The 19,803-nt window shown below is 38.0% G+C and overlaps 2 protein-coding genes and 1 long non-coding RNA gene across 5 annotated transcripts in view; 1 reads left to right on the plus strand and 2 right to left on the minus strand.

Moving 5' to 3' along the window:
• The window catches only part of LOC149034742 (uncharacterized), a 367,942-nt gene that overhangs the window by 254,232 nt on the left and 93,907 nt on the right, over positions 1-19,803 (minus strand). The gene's annotated exons all lie outside the window — the stretch shown is intronic.
• Positions 1,964-5,137, plus strand: LOC149034759 (neuroglobin-like). The gene is made up of 3 exons (XM_089193798.1): positions 1,964-2,139; positions 3,395-3,623; positions 4,967-5,137. The coding sequence occupies exons 1-3, from the start codon at positions 1,964-1,966 to the stop codon at positions 5,135-5,137; spliced, it is 576 nt and encodes a 191-aa protein (XP_089049924.1).
• LOC149034760 (uncharacterized) overlaps positions 5,784-19,803 on the minus strand; it is a 95,990-nt gene continuing 81,970 nt past the window's right edge. The window contains exons 5-9 of the mRNA XM_089194450.1: positions 19,718-19,785; positions 18,389-18,550; positions 16,377-18,334; positions 11,255-11,263; positions 5,784-10,843 (exon numbers count right to left, since the gene is read on the minus strand). Coding sequence (XP_089050576.1) covers positions 7,795-10,843; positions 11,255-11,263; positions 16,377-18,334; positions 18,389-18,550; positions 19,718-19,785 — 5,246 coding nt within the window. The 3' untranslated portion in view covers positions 5,784-7,794. The remainder of the gene's footprint in view (positions 10,844-11,254; positions 11,264-16,376; positions 18,335-18,388; positions 18,551-19,717; positions 19,786-19,803) is intronic.

A 19,803-nucleotide genomic window follows, 5' to 3' on the forward strand; every position in this document is an offset into this window, starting at 1 on the left:
TTTCGATTGAGTTTCTTTAAACCAAAGCCAAAGTTAATACATCGGCCAATCAGAGGAGAGGAAATCATCTCAAAGAACCGATGCGAACTCAAAGTAAAACCAAGTAAAACTGCAAAAGTCGTGGAAACACGCGAGGGTACGAGTCGCAATTGGGTTTAGCGTTGCATCTGATCAGTTCTGAGGGGAGCGAGAGTTTTCTGGACTAATCCTAGAGCGTGATGAAGCAAATCTCGGATTACTTTCGATACTCAATCGAAAATTGCGCCAAATGGGATAAGAGGCCGTCACTCCCACCAATCTATACACTCTCTGTTTTACTGCTCTATCATCCATGTTATCACTGCAAAGGTGCTTGGTTAGAGAGAATATTTTTATTATCCATGAAAAGGGTCTGCTTAGGATGATGCTTATGACCACTAGTACTACGTTAGCAATGACCGAAAAATCAGAATGACCAGTAGTTGTCCGTTGTACCTTTGCGGCTGACACCAGTTATTGCCAAGATTTTTGTCACAGAACGCGTTCCTGTTTCATGAATCTAATTTCAGTTGCTGACGCAGATATTGAAAAATGATGAAGTTAAGGAACTAAAATAGCGTCCACGTTAATCATCTGACAGCAGACTTGTAGTCCAGTGAGCTGAGCTTAAAGAAAATCAATTTTGATTTCAATGCGTTTATTCACCTTTCAGCAAATTGACGATAGTGAAACATAACATGCATAACATATGAATAACATTACATGTACTACGTAAGGATTATCTAACAGTTACCTTGTGTTTGCCTTAATTAAATAACTTGTAAAGTCTTTTCGAGTTCTAGAGCTATCATTAGCTCTTCGGATTAGATTAAACTGTTTTGTGAAGAATCCTTTGACAGTGGTATATATCCATTGATAAAGAAAATATGAAAAGGAGACTGAGGCGAACATAAATTAATTTGATGTGAGCCACAAGAAAAGTTTAATGAAGACATACATCAGTTTCCGACTCCACAACTTCTAGAATGAATAAATTCGCCTGAATTCGTACGTTGAGGGATGTCGGAATAATTATAGAAATATAATTCTTCCGCACCAATATAATGATTCACATGTTTTCACCGGATGCCCCATGAGGACAGATCGAGCCAGCTTTAGTCTACGTTTTACATTTGCACGAAATTGTAATGAATAAATTATGAAAATACCGCATAAATATTAGAAAATTAGTGGTTTGAAGAATGAAGGAAAGCTCACGAAATAAATTCTTCCAATTATACAAGTATGGCGTATAACTGCACATTGTCTTTACTTATAGAACTTTAATTATGCTTGAAAATTAGCGGTTTCCCATCGATATCGCTGGTAGTTAGTCTTACCACATCTGCAAATTAATAAGAGTAATAACATTTCAAAATACCTCATCATTAAATGCCATTTACCAACACTGTAAAGAAAGGTTAGATGCCTAGAGGCCCAATCGCCGATGGAGACTGTTCGGCGACAGTTTTAGGCTTGAGACATGTTAGGGGAATAACTCAGACGCGTAATTGGTACTACAAAGACACGATTACTATACTCAGAAGTAAAATTTTTAGATGAAGTGTTAACTCTTCGCTAGTATGTTCTTGTCGGGCAAAATGCTAAACAATTTTCCGATTTTCACTCACGGACGAAACACTTAATTTAGTATTAAGGCTTTTAGTGGAGACAGAGTAGATCTGCTCTTTCTCTACAAAATGGCAACTTTTTTTACAATCAGCAATTCGGAATTTTTTCCCTTTTCAGTAAGTGTGAACAACAAGTCAAGATGTTGGTCGATATAGAGACATATGTTTTGCACAGATGATGTCAGAGTTTTTACCCATCACCCATCATCACAGCGTATGACAACTTCTTTAAAGGAAAGCAGCTGTATTCATAAATCTATTAAGGTTGTGTCTACACATCTCCATTAAGGTTTAAAAGTCAAACTGTAAATGCCATGGGTTGTTTTGTGTCCCTTAATAACAGAATCGAAGTATTAGTCTCAGTTGCTGCGGCAACATCGACTTCGAGAATCAGAGACATTCCGCTATCACATCAACAAAAATGCATTTTAAGAGAATTTTGGGAGCTCATTGAGCCCATTAAGAGCTTCATAGGGAAGAAAGTGTTTAATTAAACGGTGAGTGTTTTAAAGACTCGCTATCTCTGGTTTGTTGTGTTTCATTTCCTAAAGAAAGAAATGAATGTAGAGTCTCAAGTTGACAATAGCTTTATTATGAAAATATCATACCATTATTAGGATTGGAATCGTTTAAAATGGAGAAAAAGAGGAAACAGTATGCTGATCCTAACTGGGTTTCATGCTACACGTGAAAGTTGCTCACTTACACATGTCCGATCCAGTGGTACAATTCCTTGGTTTAGTTGCATAACGATCGAAACCTCAATTTCGATGGATGATTCATTTGAACTGTCAGTAAACACTACAAATTTAATGTCCAGTCGGTGATGACCATGGTATCGATAAAACACAGCGTTAGAGTTAGACATCCCATTGAGTAGGCATTGAAAAACCTATTGTTATATAAATTGTTCAACTGAACTAGAGCAGTAAATGCAACTATGTTCACCAGCCGAAATGCGTGCATCTTTCAAACTCAATTTCTTTGTTTTTCATAACGTTCACCAAAAAGAGATCTCTATTTGCTGACATTATTTTTACTGTCTAAATCACCCCTGAGCTGATCAGGTTCAAAATAATTTTCACATCTGTGAGAAGGAGGGTTAGTCATCATATAAATAGAAATGAGTTTTCCAAATGCAAAACATTCAAATATAACGCGTAAACTTTTGCAACTGCGACCGATGTTTATAAATTGTTAACGAGTATTGTTGCCTAAAGAATTTGCGGACTTATCTTAACGTGTTTAATGTCCTTTAAAAGGTGCCACCTGTTGTTTCTCTATATCCTATTGCATACAAAGTTAAGTTACGTCTTAACTAGAGCAGTACTTGAACAAGTCGCTAAAAACCGAGCTCCTGTTTTAAAGAGGAACCTGAAAATTGAAAACAATCAATAATGTAATAGACAGTAAAAATGTATTCTCGGGCCTTTTCGTGCGCAAACGCAAAAGCACCAGCGCTGCTGCGTGTTTTGCCTGTTTTGTTGCCAATCGGGTTATTATCTTACGGTAAACTGACTTTAAAATGCAAACGAATGCGCACTACTTTTGTGATAGTATAGTTCTATTGAAGATGAGGATGGAGATTCACAACAGTGTAGCTGTATCTTGTTGTGGGTATTACTCAGTAACTTGATTTCTTTGTATAACTGGCAAAATGGAAGTAAAATTTATTATCTAAAGTAAACGTGAATCGAATTTCAATTATTCAGAATTGATAACGATGATCATGAATGATTTTGTTTCAGACTCTTTGAGTCCAACCCAAGAGTTGAAGACATATTTCCCGCCTTTACGAGTTTGAAACTTGAAGCCGTAATCAACTTTCGATCTCTGTATCTTCACGTCAGACGAGTCATGACTGTGCTGGAAAATGCTGTGTTTTCGTTAAACGACGCAGACGTTTTCATCGAGTATTTAATGAATTTGGGAGAAAGACATAAAGCATGGCCCGTGAGGCTAGAGCATTTCGACGTATGTATTCTATTATGCCGATCAAGGCTACTTAGGGGTACGTATTGTTGTATAGCGTTGTATTGTGATGTAAATTACAGTAGCAGGAAGTGTAGTGCAAACAAGGGGTACATATTTAACAATTGGTTCTCAAGAAGTTAGAGTTGCTCTCGGCTACGCCTCGAGCAACTCTTACGCATCTTTCGTGCTCTTCAAACTTGCCGCATGCTTCATATCTCGATGAACGCACAGCTGACGTATGAACCAATTGTTTTATAACATTTTCAACCCGATGGAAAATTTTTTTCTCGCGGGATTTGTTTGCTGACGTCCTGAGCGTGCACAATAGGAATATGAAGCACGCTCGCGCAATTGAATTTAATAAGACAAATTTATTAGCTATGTTATAATTAGGTATTATTAACTGAATCGATAACGTAAATTGCCCACCGTAAAGAGTTTAAAAGTTTACGTTTCGAGCGTTTGCCCTTTGCAATCACTCTGACGAAGGGCTCACGCTCGAAACGTCAGTTTTTAAACTCATTGCGGTGGCCAATTTACGTTATCAACTCACTTGATAATACTAAATTACCATGCTATACTCTCCCACCGACGCAGCACCACAGTTTTTTTAGAAACGTAACCATTTCTTAATTCAATCCAGTAAGCTGTTCATTAGCATTTTTCATGTGCGTTACAAAATATTTGAAGGATAAAAAACACAATAGCGTCTATTTTGCGCGAAAATATGAACGGATATTTGTCCTTGGATATTATCTGTTCTTCGAAGCCCACAGTTTCCGCATCTTGGAACAGAAAATTCGAGAAAATGACCGCGGACAAATATTCGCACTTATTTTGGCGCCAAATTGGAGCTATTGTTTATGGAGCAATTGTTGATGTTTATATAGCGCTGTATGGTGATTTAAAATTCAGTAGAGGGAAGCATAGTGCTATCTAGGGGTACATATTGTTGTGAAGTGTTGTCTAGTTACTGCATTTTACGGATTTACAGTGCTACTCTGGGGAATAATGTTGTATTGTGCTGTATGATGATAAAACTTGCAGTACGGGGATGTATAGGGACGGAGAAGAGGGGCATATAGGAGTGCGTATTCGAGGAGACATGGAGTTTAATAATCGACGGAACGTGTTTGCTCATAATGAATCTCTCAAGTTGTCATCGGCTATCTCTCTAAGCACTATTTTAACTTATCCTTTCTTAATTATTGCTTTGTCAAAACTCTTCCCAAGGGTTTTCTCTGCGTCTACATCCGAGATGGCGGCTGTGGATTGGCCTGCCGCCATCTTGGATTCGCAATGCAGATGGACCCTGGGCGAGAGTTTGACCCATTCCCAATCAGATGATAGAAGAGGCCTTAATTTGGACAATGAGGGACTCGTTTCCGACTAAATGCACCGATTATGTCGCCGAGACTTGGAGGGAGCTCTTCCGCTTAATAACTGCTATTATGATGGGAGGACTGAGGAGAGCAAGCACTGGCACCCTGTGGACTAGGAATCAAGCGAAATGAAAACTGAGATTTTACTAGAGATGACTTTAAGAGGACACCGTCCCAAAGTAGACATAATACGTATGATAACAACTACTATGGAGGAGTAACGAGGTATATGAGTTGTAAGAAGCCAGACGTTGCGCGAAGATTGAGACGATTGAAAACTGAAACAGACAAGGAGATAGTCGCGTTCTATGAAGCGCGCAGAAGAATAGAGTTGAGGATAAAAGAGGTGCGCGTAGAGATGGGAATAAAGGAAAATTGCGATGAAAAAAAAAAAAAAAAAAAAGGAAGGAAGGAACCAGAGAAAGGAGAAAAAAAAAGGGATGCGCAAATGTGAAAAGGTGTAAAAACTTGTGTGAGGAATAAGATAAAAAAAGGCGAACACATGTAACAGTATGAACACGTCCGTCGGCGTTGAAAACCGTGTGGCAATACGGAGAACGATAGACAGTGAAAGAGATACAATCGAAGAGATGACACGCTTTTCTTAAGGGGGCGGGGGCTTGAATCATGGAATGTTAGTACACTGTTAGCTGCACACATTATCAACTTGGCGCGCGGGTCAAAACAAGCATTGAAGTCCCATAGGATCTGCTTTCTCTACATCTTACGTGCATCCTAAGAATATGGAGACAGACAATGTAAATCAACGCAGTTTTTGTATTTTTTACACTGTATATTTCTCTTACACAAAGAAGTAAAAAAATAAGAATAGAAACTGCATTAAATCGTTCAAGGCATTAAGTAAAATACGCGCTAAACGGAGACACTAAAATGAACTCATTTACACCCAAGACTGATCATAATTTAAATTCTCCTCACAGTATTAATACACCTACAAACATGGTGTCAATGAAAATTAGAGAAAATCCAAACTGGAGGATAATCTTTTACTAAAAACGTAATGTTACATCGCCTTCTCGGAACAAGCGGCAGCAAAGAGAAACACAATCTTATCAGTTGGGAGAATTTTTCTTCAGAACTTGGGAGTTCATGAGTTAATTAATATAAACTAAGGTAAATGAACAATTATCTTCAACTTAAATTAAAAATAGCTTCAAAACACTTTACACAAAATAAACTGATATTATACAAACCATGCTTAGTTGAAACTGTCCCAGCATGTCTTTAAAATCCTAGTTACATTATATTCAACCATGTGTGAGGATAACTATTACATTTTATACCAGCATTTACCAATGGTAGTTACAATAATATGCAAAACTAAGATTGATTTTACAAAGCTTTCTTCTAAAACAGCAGTGATACAGTATATCTTAAAACTTTTGACCACATAACGGGTTCTAATTACAAAAATACCAATCTATAAATTCTTAAACTTAACAAAGATATTATCAGACATCTTCAAACCATGCTGAGGTAAATTTAAAGCGATGAAAAAATTTGAAGAGGTGATTTTCAACAATTAGAAGCTTTATCCTGAAGCCCTGAACGTTTTCAACTACGCACCAGGTTTACATTAAATGATGAGCCTTTTCACCAATATAATTCCCATTGAGGACTAAATGACTTACGTTAACTGCTTCTCTCATTTATGAGCTTAAATATTGTCCTACTAGAAACAACAAATTCCATGTCACATACAATAAAAGTCACACCTATGGAAACTTTAACTATAGTGAACTCTGCGTCCCTCTTTCCTAGTTTAGATTACATGGACATTTTTTATCTCTCTGTCGTCGTTCTTTAAAACGAACGGAGAAGTTTTTGGTAAAACGGACAAAAATTGGCCAGACTCGTTTGATAGAAAACAGGGTTGTAGCCAGCTTTTTGACTAAATGTAAGCCTCTTCCCTCACAAGTTTCAATTTTTGTTTCAACATTTGCAAGAGTCATATTATCTTTTAATAAAAGTCAGGCGGGCAGAAAACAATTGTAGGCCGGGTCTACGGGTCTAGAGGCTGGCTACAACCCTAAAAGTAGGTTTAATGTCTCTTACATATGGTTAGTAAATTTAATAACATCATCTCTGATGTTTACTTCTTCAAATTAAGCTTAGAATGGCAATCTTGGCACTGACAGAACTAGATTGCATTAAAATGGATTGAGTTCAAAATAGTAATCAATTTTTTTGTAAAGATGAAGGTAAATTGTAACAAAGTAATTTATGATGTAGAAAACGGTCTAAGATCAATTCACATATTCAATTCACATATTCAATTCACATACATATTCAATCAAAGTTTTACAAATAAAAATTCGCCGACTTTTGCAAATGACGAATTGTTTCTTTGCTTATCAAAAGCTTAGAGCATAAAGGTAATTAAAATCCGGTGGAAAAGCCCCTGGTTGGGTAAAAGAAATAACCTTTAAATTATTTTCCATAGAACTGATTGTAATACAGGAATAGAGCTGAGTGACATGTTGGTGGAAATGGAAACCTCGTTCATAACAAAGGCCTTGTTGCATTTCGTTCTCTTCGCAAGCATGTAAATTTGTTAAGGTAACAAAAAAATGACAATTCCACTAATCAAAATATAACGAAATAGACTGGTTTATTTCTTCACCACAGTAAAGTTGCACATCTCAAGTTCCATTTAACAAAAAAAATGAAAAGTAAAGAAAAGTAGCCAAAAATTGTTTAAAATAGAGAAACATTTAAACCTTCCAAGTTCCTACTTCATTCTTTTGAGTTGAAAAAAAACCATTTTCTCATTTATTTGATTTTCCATTCAAATTTTCTCTTTCCTTTGCCATCAGGTCAAACGTGAGGTCATCTCCAATCAGCAAAAAGGGCGCCCAGTATTTGATGTCGTGGAACTCATCTGATTCTCTGAGGCTTTTCATGGCCGGGTTCAGTGACTTGCTTGTAGGTTTACCTTCTGCAAGGTGTTGATAAAAGCATTTCATGAACTGGAGAGTAGCCTCGTCATCAATCGCCCACAGGGACACCACAACAGACCGAGCACCAGCCCCCATAAAAGCGCGCGCAATGCCAACCACACCTTCAGCCTTGATCTCGCCCTGACCACTGTGGCAGCAACTGAGCACAACAAGTTTGGCGCGAAGTTGAACATTCAGCACATCTCCAATTGTTAAAATGTAATCCTCCTCCGTTGGCACTGCAGATATTCGGTCTGGGTCAGGTGTAAGAGCAAATTGGCCAGTTTCCATACATCCGTGTGCCGCAAAGTGAACTAAGGAAACGAAACTGAGTCTTTTCAGCACCTCACGCTTCGTGGCCTGTCTGCCAGTGATTGGCGAGATGTTCAGAATTTTTCCGATCATTTCTACTTCTTCTTTAGCACACGGAAGCTGCTCGAAGACTTTCTCTCCCTCGCTGTTAGTAACCTCGGATACCCACGGATCTCCTACAAGTAACACACCACTGCTTTTGTCATAATCATCTGGGAAATCGGCAATGAGTCTAAGACTTGCTAACGATGGAGCGACTCGGATTGTGAACGATTCACACAGGTATTTAGAATTACCATCCTTCAATGCAGCGTAAGGAGCGATCCACAGGGGTCCATCAGGAATAATGAGTAGCTCATCCCCTTCAATCAAGTCAGTAACCGGCTTCATAACGATATCATACAAAGTGCTCAAGCATCCGTCTTGTTGGATGTGAGGTTGAGGGTTGGCTTCTTTGGTTTTCTCATCCACTTTTGAACGGCCCTCCCTCAAAGCATCTAAAGATCGATTCTCGCATCTCACATTAGAACGAACACCAAGTTGTGTGTAGACACCGAGCATGAACGACTCAAAGGACTGGCTAGATCCACTATTCTCTGAAACAAAACCTTTAAGTTTACTTTGTCTTAACTGAACTTGTTTTCCTTCGGACACAACCCAAAGATTGACGTTAGCTTTGTCCACTGCCTGAAAGACGATGTTGGATGGAACGTTTTTTAAAACTGCGCAATCTTCATCTTCTCCCTTGTGGTGACTTGTTCCACCACAAAAACTGGATTCCATCAGGTCGGTCAGAGCTTGAGCTCGTCCTTTCTCAGCAACAAATAAGGCTTCATCTACATTACCTTGTTCTACAAGAACTCTCCACAAACCCGTATGCGCCACTTTATGCTGATTTCGAAAATTAACTTTCCACTCAGCTTTAGATTTTAGAAGTACTCTCAAGTAATTGAATAAGTTTCTGCTAGCTTGGTAATGTTCAACGGCTTTTGGCAGTCCACCTTGCAACTCAAAAACGTATCCTAGTGAAGAGTAGATAATTGCCTCCGAGGATTTGTCTCCTACTTCTTTAGCTATTTTAAGAGCTAGGTTGTGGTACTCTATGGCTTTTTTGAAATCACTCAGACGGAGGTAAGCATTGCCAAGATTACCATAAGCATTACCCTCCCCATGCTTGTCTCCTACTTCTTTAGCTATTTCAAGAGCTAGGTTGTGGTACTCTATGGCTTTTTTGAAATCACCCAGACTAAAAAAGGCATTGCCAAGATTGCCATAAGCGTTACCCTCCCCATGCTTGTCTCCTACTTCTTTAGCTATTTTAAGATGTAGGTTATGGTACGCTATGGCTTTTTTTAAATCACCCAGACGGCGAAAAGCATTGCCAAGACTGCCATAAGCATTACCCTCTCCATGCTTGTCTCCTACTTCTTTAGCTATTTTAAGATGTAGGTTGTGGTACTCTATGGCTTTTTTGAAATCCCCCAGACTAAAATAAGCATTGCCAAGATTGCCATAAGCGTTACCCTGCCCATGCTTGTCTCCTACTTCTTTGGCTATTTTAAGATGTAAGTTGTGGTACTCTATGGCTTTTTTTAAATCACCCAGACAAATATAAGCATTGCCAAGATTGCCATAAGCGTTACCTTCCCCATGCTTGTCTCCTACTTCTTTAGCTATTTTAAGATGTAGGTTGTGGTACTCTATGGCTTTTTTGAAATCACCCAGACTTAAATAAGCATTGCCAAGATTGCCATAAGCGTTACCTTCCCCATGCTTGTCTCCTACTTCTTTAGCTATTTCAAGAGCTAGGTTGTGGTACTCTATGGCTTTTTTGAAATCACCCAGACTACAATAAGCATTGCCAAGATTGCCATAGGCGTTACCCTTCCCATGCTTGTCTCCTATTTGTTTAGCTATTTTAAGATGTAGGTTGTGGTACTCTATGGCTTTTTTGAAATCACCTAGACTAAAATAAGCATTGCCAAGATTGCCATAAGCATTACCCTCCCCATGCTTGTCTCCTACTTCTTTAGCTATTTTAAGATGTAGGTTGTGGTACTCTATAGATTTTTTGAAATCACCCAGACTAAAATAAGGATTGCCAAGATTGCCATAAGCGTTACCCTCCCCATGTTTGTCTTCTACTTCTTTAGCTATTTTAAGATGTAGTTTGTGGTACTCTATGGCTTTTTTGAAATCACCCAGACTACAATAAGCATTGCCAAGATTGCCATAAGTGTTACCCTCCCGATGCTTGTCTCCTACTTCTTTAGCTATTTCAAGAGCTAGGTTGTGGTACTCTATGGCTTTTTTGAAATCACCCAGACTAAAATAGGCATTGCCAAGATTGCGATAAGCGTTACCCTTTCCACGCTTGTCTCCTACTTCTTTAGCTATTTTAAGATGTAGGTTGTGGTACTCTATGGCTTTTTTGAAATCCCCCAGACTAAAATAAGCATTGCTGAGACTGCCATAAGCATTACCCTCTCCATGCTTGTCTCCTATTTGTTTAGCTATTTTAAGATGTAGGTTGTGGTACTCTATAGCTTTTTTGAAATCACCCAGACTAAAAAAGCATTGCCAAGATTGCCATAAGCGTTACCCTCCCCAGGCTTGTCTCCCACTTCTTTAGCTATTTTAAGATGTAGGTTGTGGTACTCTATGGCTTTTTTGAAATCACCCAGACTAAGATAAGCATTGCCAAGATTGCCATAAGCGTTACCCTCCCCATGTTTGTCTCTTACTTCTTTATCTATTTTAAGATGTAGTTTGTGGTACTCTATGGCTTTTTTGAAATCACCCAGACGGTGATAAGCATTGCCAAGACTGCCATAAGCGTTACCCTCCCCATGTTTGTCTCCTACTTCTTCAGCATTTTTAAGATATAGGTTGAGGTACTCTATGGCTTCTTCTCCCCGATTATAGAGATCTATGACTTCTTTGACATCACCTGAACCTGCACTACCATGGTCATGACTTATAGGATCTTTTTCCTCCATGGACGTATCTTCCACTTCACTGACAGACTGAAGTCTTATTGACAACAAGATCCTATTGTTTTTGTCAATCTTTTTTATGTTAAGGGAAAAAAATGTGGAAAAAACAAAAAAGATTATGTTTCTGATCATATTGATGTGTAATAGTCCATTTTAACATTTGCGTGCTTGGTTCCTAAGTCTCTGAACAAGAGGGATGATAAAGGGTGACCTTGTTATGATAAAAACATTGCTGCTTTTTAAACGCAACCTTTTTTGTTATTATCGTTTCTAGATACTGGTCTCTACACAACAAGGTCACCTTCAGCCTCACTCCAAATCAAAGGCTTGGCAGCTAGGTACACAACTATAAAATGGCCCATTAGGAGGGCTTTGCATCAAAGGTAGATGATTTATCAACATTTAGTCTTAAAGTCAGTTACGAAGTAAATTTACACTTCAAAAAATGTTTTTTCTGTGTGCAGCATCAAATTTTGCAGCGAAATATCTAGATTTAATCCTTAGTTTCCAAAAAATTGAGCAGCGTTTGCTCAATTTTTAAATTAAAATAGCTTTTACATCAGACAAATGTTTTACAGCATAAAATTTTTATTTGTCCATAGGAAGGCACAACGAAAGTTTCCGAGTCTCTAAGTAGTGGAAAAAGGTCGAAGGCAAGAAAATCTGCATAAGATATGTAAACATTAAGATATGTAAAACCGAGCTTTTTGTTCTGGCTTGTTTAAGAGAGATGATCTACCTAAGTACTGTGTATAAACTGGATGAATATTAGTCTTCTAACCCTTTAACTCCCGTGAGTGACCAAAAGAGAATTTCTCCTCACAAAAACAATAGTCGTATATTTGCCTCTGTTGATTGACAAGCCGTCAATCAAACTGACTGATACTCGCAACAGACATTAACCAAGGATGTTAAAATATGTGTGCAAATCCTCAAAGTAATCGGTGAAATACCATCGCAGTGAGAGCTTCATACATTTTACCTATTTGAAGCGATTTCCTTGGTGAAAACCAAGAAAAACCGGGTGGTGGTCTATCTCCCCCCGGAAGAAACCAAAACAGAAACCAGTCTGTCTTTTTTAGTTTTGGGGTAGACCCTTTAAACTGGTAAAGTCTCATTGAAATCGGTGAGATGGCATGTTGCACGACTGCTCGGTGCTCTCGTGGACACGCTCTTAACATATCTGACACCTGTGACTCATTGAACTTAGGGAACTACAATATTCATGCTGAAATTTTGCTTTGCATTCTGCATTGAGTTCTTCATCCCGTTCAAAATAATATTCTCATCATGATTAATGCAAAGTAATGGCGTAACAGTCAAGAGCTGGATTCAAATGTACATCAGGGTGGTCTCAACCTCTTAATTAAAGTCAATTGAGACAAGATTGAACTCCATTTAACCTCATTTAACCTTAGAGTGTTGAGTTCTTTTTGTTATTATTATTATTATAGCACTATTATTATAGCACAGCTAACATATCTAACCTCTCACAATTGCCTTAGGGAAAGTTGGATTTAACTCAATGGCTGCTTCTGCATCCCTTAGTGAATCCTGCTGATTTCCTGTTATTGAAATAAATATCTCTGATTAGCCATAAATGTTGCAAACCAACTACCATTGCTATAATTTTGGGAAAAATTTGTGATACTCATTGATATCTGGGGTAAGAGGTTACTTCTTTGTATATTTGAGAGGCCAAGATAAGATGTAAATTTTTCTGGGCATGCATTCAAAATCATCACCTTTTTCAGAAAACTACTACTGACAACTCAATAGCTTCAAAATAGGAAAAAAAAATGCATATTGAAGTTCTCATTATCTTACCAAGTTTAGAATGTGCAATTGCCCTGTTGTTGTGCAGTTTGGCCTTTAGTTCTTTGTCATTGCAGTTCATTTTAATTCCTTTGGTGTAAAAATGAATAGCATTGATGAAATCTCCTTTATTGAAGGCCTCATTACCCTCATTCCTATAAACATCAGCTGTGGCTGCAAAGAAAAAATAAAATAATTCGAAAAAAAATTAAAAAATGGGTGTGAAAGTTTGTGGTCGTAGTTAATAATTATTCGTGCATAGTCAGAGCTGCCAAGATCTGGAGATTTCAAATCTGCAGATTTTCAATAGTTATGATGATGCTAATAATGTAGGTGACAACATGAGTAAGAATAATGATGAGTTATAAGCATCATTCAATTCGAGGCAATCCCCTGGAGATGAAAGATTTTGGAGATAGGTTTCTAAAATTCCTATTCCCTGGGTAAAATTAATAAAATGTTCAAATGCCCCACACAATCTTATGTAAAAGGCGAAATAATTAGCAATTTCACTTTCAACTAATTGATCAAGCTTTAAAAACTAAGTAACCAAGCTTTAAAACCTAGACCTTGAAGCCTTATTTCTTCTGAGACATTTGTTAGTGAAAGTGCACTATCTGCCTTAAACACCTGCATATTCAATGATAATTAACACTTGTACTCTACTGGAAATTAGATGTGACAGTTTTTATTCAAATTCTCTAACGCCAGTCAGGCAGAGTTAAGCCCCCTCCCCCCCCCCCCCCCACCCTCTCTAGCTTGGATGAAGATTAAATGCCTGTGGGTTGCTCGAGGAGAAAGGAGGGAATGTTGAAGGTTTCAAAGTGATTATGTTTCATTAAAATAGAAAGATGATGGTGATGATGATGATGGTACCTATGATGCAAACTTACACAATGGATGTTATATGATGATCAAATAAAGTCTTAACTTATTATAACTTTGTGTTATTGCTTTGAACTGTTAGAAAAGAAAATAGCAAAAGTTTCTGTGTCGTAGATCTTCTCAATGAACAGCATATTGTAATCATAGAAGAGAGTCATGACTGGCCAAATATCCTTTAAAGTGGTCATACAGTGCATATATCCTTTTCCACATCTGCTTGCATTCCTGAAACTGATCGAATAGAAATTGTTCTAACAATAACTGAAGCCGAAGTTGAACCTAGCTCACCTCGTAAAGTGTCCTCGTCAAAATCTGGTGCATTTTCTTTGTCAGGTAAGTCTTCATTTTCACATGGAACTTTAATTGAACTTCTTCCTGTAGCCATAGCAACTGTAAGAAGACTGGTGCTTCCTAAAAAGTTGTTCTTTTAAGTCATCCCGGCCTGAAAAAAAGGTGATTGAAAATGGTTGTCAACATCAGCTCAACATATTACCCAGTTGCAAAATAAATATCTTTTCCCTCCTGAGAATGGGAGGGATACATAGACACAAAACCAGAAGCAAGTTAAGAGCTAATGTCAACATGCATCAGACAAACAGCGGCAAGTCGCCCAAATTCGTTTTCTCTCCTACTTTCATATTTTGTATCCCAATATGTCCTAATAATTGTGGTGTATTTTTTTTGGTGAAAATATATTTTAGTTTTTGAGAAATGATTTTTAATTTTTCATTCGACCGCTCAAATATGCAAATTTTCGCTCTGAATAGTACCCGAGTTGTGTTACCTCATGTAACGAATTTACTCGACCTCCGGTATTTCTCTAGGCATAATCCTTTTTTTTTATCATCTAAACTTAATCCCCTGACATTATTGAGGCTGACGAAAAAATATTTATTTTTTGGTGAATATTTTTGTCCGACATACTTTTTCTATGTCGAAAAGTAGCATCAAAACAAAGACAGTTTTAACAATGACCGATATGACAGAATCTACTGAGCTTCTAGCTTTTAAAAGACAAAAGGATGGTTATAAAGTTATTGTAATATAACACTCTTACCTAGTTTATTTATGATTTTATAAGACCAATAAGCTGTTTTGGTCATTATATTACGCTTGGGTATTACTTTTTGCCGAGAGCCCAGGTTTTACGTTGTGTTTTCCCCTATTCCAGTTTTATCAGAAGCTAGTCACGCAATAATTGACACCAACACAAATGAATATTTACCCTATGTGAAGATTTTTGTTTATGTTGAATTGACAATATTACAACATGTTACTCTTGTGGTCACTAATCGTTGTTTCAGTGGCAGCGTAGCAGTTCAAAGCGGGTTGTTGCTTCAACGCTATTGAAATTTATAGTGTTCTGGCAGGAAAGCATAGCATGATGCGCTGGGAATAAAAACTCTTAGGCCTAGTTCAAACGTCGATCTTTACATGTACCGAACCTAATTGCAATTTGGGTCGACTCGAATAATTAAGAGCGGCAGTTGATTCAAACGTCGATCCGAATTTAGTCGATCCTAATTGCAAAACTGAACCTCGGATACCCACGGATCTCCAACAAGTAACGCACCACTGCTTTTGTGATAATCATCTGGACAATGGGCAATGAGTCTAAGACTTGCTAGCGATGGAGCGAGTCGGATTCTGAACGATTCACACAGGTATTTAGAATTACCATCCTTCAGTGCAGCGTAAGGAGCGAGCCACAGGGGTCCATCGGGAATAATGACTAGCTCATCCCCTTGAACCAGGTCAGCCACCGGCTTCATAACGATATCATACAAAGTACTCAAAGCATCCAAAGATGGATTCTCGCAAACACCGAGTACGAACGCCTCGAGGGACTGGCTAGCTTCTTTTTTCTCTGAAACAGAACCATTAAGTTTACTTTGTCTTAACTGAACTTGTTTTCCTTCGGACACAACCCAAAGATTGACGTCAGCTTTGTCCACTGCCTGAAAGACGGTGTTTGATGGAACGTTTTCATAAACTGCTAAATCTTCATCGCCTCTGTGCTGACTTGCTCCACCACAAAAACTGGATTCCATAAGGTCGGTCAGAGCTTGAGCTCGTCCTTGCTCAGCAGCAAGTAAGGCTTGATCTACATTACCTTGTTCTACGAGAACTCTACACAAATCCGTATACGCCATCTGATACTGATTTCGAAAATGAACTTTCCACTCATCTTTAGATTTTAGAAGTACTCTTAAGGAATTGTATAAGTTTATGCTAGCTTGATAATAAACAACAGCTTTAGGCAGTCTACCAAGCGACTCAAAAACACATCCTACTGAATAGTAGGCCTTGGCCTCTAAGGATTTGTCTCCTACTTCTTTAGCAATTTTAAGCATTAGCTGGCAATAATTGTTGGCCTTTATCAAATATCCCAGAGTTCGATACATATTGCCAAGATTGCCATAAGCGTTACCCTCCCCGCGCTTGTCTCTTACTTCTTTCGCTATTTTAAGATGTAGGCTGTGGTACTCTATGGCTTTTTTGAAATCACCCAGACTTTCATAAACAGTGCCAAGATTGCCATAAGCGTTACCCTCCCCACGCTTGTCTCCTACTTCTTTAGCTATTTTAAGATGTAGGCTGTGGTACTCTATGGCTTTTTTGAAATCACCCAGAATGTCATAAGCAGTGCCAAGATTGCCATAAGCGTTACCCTCCCCACGCTTGTCTCCTACTTCTTTAGCTATTTGAAGATGTAGGTTATGGTACTCTATAGCTTTTTTGAAATAACCCAGACTGCGATAAGCATTGCCAAGATTGCCATAAGCTTTACCCTCCCCATGCTTGTCTCCTACTTCTTTAACTATTTTAAGATGTACGTTGTGGTACTCTATGGCTTTTTTGAAATCACCCAGACTAAGATAAGCATTGCCAAGATTGCCATGAGCAACACCCTCCCCATGCTTGTCTCCTACTTCTTTAGCTATTTTAAGATGTAAGCTGTGGTACTCTATGGCTTTTTTGAAATCACCCAGACTAAAATAAGCATTGCCAAGATTGCCATAAGCTTTACCCTCCCCATGCTTCTCGCCTATTTCTTTAGCTATTTTAAGATGTAGGCTGAGGTACTCTAGGGCTTTTTTGAAATCACCCAGAATGTCATAAGCAGTGGCAAGATTGCCATAAGCGTTACCCTCCCAACGCTTGTCTCCTACTTCATTAGCTATTTTAAGATGTAGGTTATGGTACTCTATGGCTTTTTTGAAATCACCCAGACGGTGATAAGCATTGCCAAGATTGCCATAAGCGTTACCCTCCCCATGCTTGTCTCCTACTTCTTTAGCTATTTTAAGATGTAGGTTGTGGTACTCTAGGGCTTTTTTTAAATCACCCAGAATGTGATAAGCAGTGCCAAGATTGCCATAAGCTTTACCCTCCCCATGCTTGTCTCCTACTTCTTTAGCTATTTTAAGATGTAGGTTATGGTACTCTATGGCTTTTTTTAAATCACCCAGACGGTGATAAGCATTGCCAAGATTGCCATAAGCGTTATCCTCCCCATGCTTGTCTCCTACTTCTTCAGCTATTTTAAGATGTAGGTTGTGGTACTCTAGGGCTTTTTTTAAATCACCCAGAATGTGATAAGCAGTGCCAAGATTGCCATAAACTTTACCCTCCCCATGCTTGTCTCCTACTTCTTTAGCTATTTTAAGATGTAGGTTGTGATACTCTATGGCTTTTTTGAAATCACCCAGAATATCATAAGCAGTGCCAAGATTGCCATAAGCGTTACCCTCCCCACGCTTGTCTCCTACTTCTTTAGCTATTTTAAGATGTAGGCTGTGGTACTCTATGGCTTTTTTGAAATCACCCAGACTAAAATAAGCATTGCCAAGATTGCCATAAGCTTTACCCTCCCCATGCTTGTCTCCTACTTCTTTAGCTATTTTAAGATGTAGGTTGTGGTACTCTATGGCTTTTTTGAAATCACCCAGACGGCCATAAGCATTGCCAAGACTGCCATAAGGTTTACCCTCCCCATGCTTGTCTCCTACTTCTTTAGCTATAATAAGATGTAGGTTGTGGTACTCTATGACTTTTTTGAAATCACCCAGAATGTCATAAGCAGTGCCAAGATTGCCATAAGCGTTACCCTCCCCACGCTTGTCTCCTACTTCTTTAGCTATTTTAAGATGTAGGCTGTGGTACTCTATGGCTTTTTTGAAATCACCCAGACTAAAATAAGCATTGCCAAGATTGCCATAAGCTTTACCCTCCCCATGCTTGTCTCCTACTTCTTTAGCTATTTTAAGATGTAGGTTGTGGTACTCTATGGCTTTTTTGAAATCACCCAGACGGCCATAAGCATTGCCAAGACTGCCATAAGCGTTACCCTCCTCATGCTTGTCTCCTACTTCTTTAGCTTTTTGAAGATATAGGTTGAGGTACTCTATGACTTCTTCTCCCCGATTATAGAGATCTATGACTTTCTTGACATCACCTGAACTTGCACCACTGTTGTGATGACTTATAGGATCTTTTTCCTCCATGGACTTATCTCCCACTTCACTGAAAGACTGAAGTCTTAATGACAACAAGATCCTGTTGTTTTTGTCAATCTTTTTTATGTTAAGGGTTAAAAATGTGGAAAAAACAAAAAAGATTATGTTTCTTATCATATTGATATGTAATAGTCCATTTTAACATTTGCGTGCTCGGTTCCCAAGCCTCTGAACAAGAGCGATGATTAAGGGTGACCTTGTTATGATAAAAACATTGTTGCTTTTTAAATGCAAACTACTTTGTTATTATCGTTTCTAGATACCAGTCTCTATCACAACAAGGTCACCTTCAGCCTCACTCCAAATATCAAAGGCTTGGCAACTAAGTAAACAACTATAAAATGGCCCATTAGGAGGGCTTTGCATGAAAGGTAGATGATTTATCAACATTCAGTCTTAAAGTCAGTTATGAAGTAAATCTACACTTCAAAAAATGTTTTTTCTGTGTGCAGCCTCAAAATTTAACGCGAAATATCTACATTTAATCCCTAGTTTCCAAAAACTGAGCAGCACTTGCTCAATTTTTTAATTAATATAGCTTTAACATCAGACAAATGTTTTACAGCAGTAGAAGAAATGAGTCTACAACACAAATACATGTCTTTAAAATTTTTATTTGTCGATAGGAAAGCAGGACGAAAGTTTCCGAGTCTCTAAGTAGTGGAAAAAGGTCGAAGGCAAGAAAATCTGCATAAGATATGTAAACATTATCGAGTTTTTTGTTCTGGCTTGTTTTAGAGAGATCATCTACCCAAGTACCATGTATAAACTGGATGAATATTAGTCTTCTAACCCTTTAACTCCCGTGAGTGACCAAAAGAGAATTTCTCCTTACAATAGTAATACAATATCAATCAGATAAGTGTTGAGAGTAAAAAAAAATATATCAATTTGAAAATAATTAGTTGATGCAATACTGAATTCTCTGTACTAACATTACAAGAATTGTATAGTTGACAGAAAGGATAATTACAAATTTGGTTTGGGAAATTAAAGGGTTATTTAAACTAATGTACCAGTTGTTGGCATGGATAGTATAACTGAGTCAAATTGGCTAAAAGGAGTAATTTCATTAATAACTTCTCCTATGTTTTTAATCACACACACTTAAAGTATATGAGCTGACAAGTTCCCATCATAATTAATACCCTTGAAACATCAAATTATGGAAACTATTTCCATTACACCCACGGTTAAAAAATGAAAGATTCCTTCAAAGGATACAGCTAGTCCCTTATCACACCAACTGATTGCTTCTTCAAATCTCTTCAATTCAACACAAGCAGTGGCTCCTGTAGGCAACAACACAA

Source organism: Pocillopora damicornis, chromosome 14, assembly GCF_964200805.1.
Source record: "Pocillopora damicornis chromosome 14, jaPocDami1.2, whole genome shotgun sequence".
NCBI lineage: Eukaryota > Metazoa > Cnidaria > Anthozoa > Scleractinia > Pocilloporidae > Pocillopora > Pocillopora damicornis.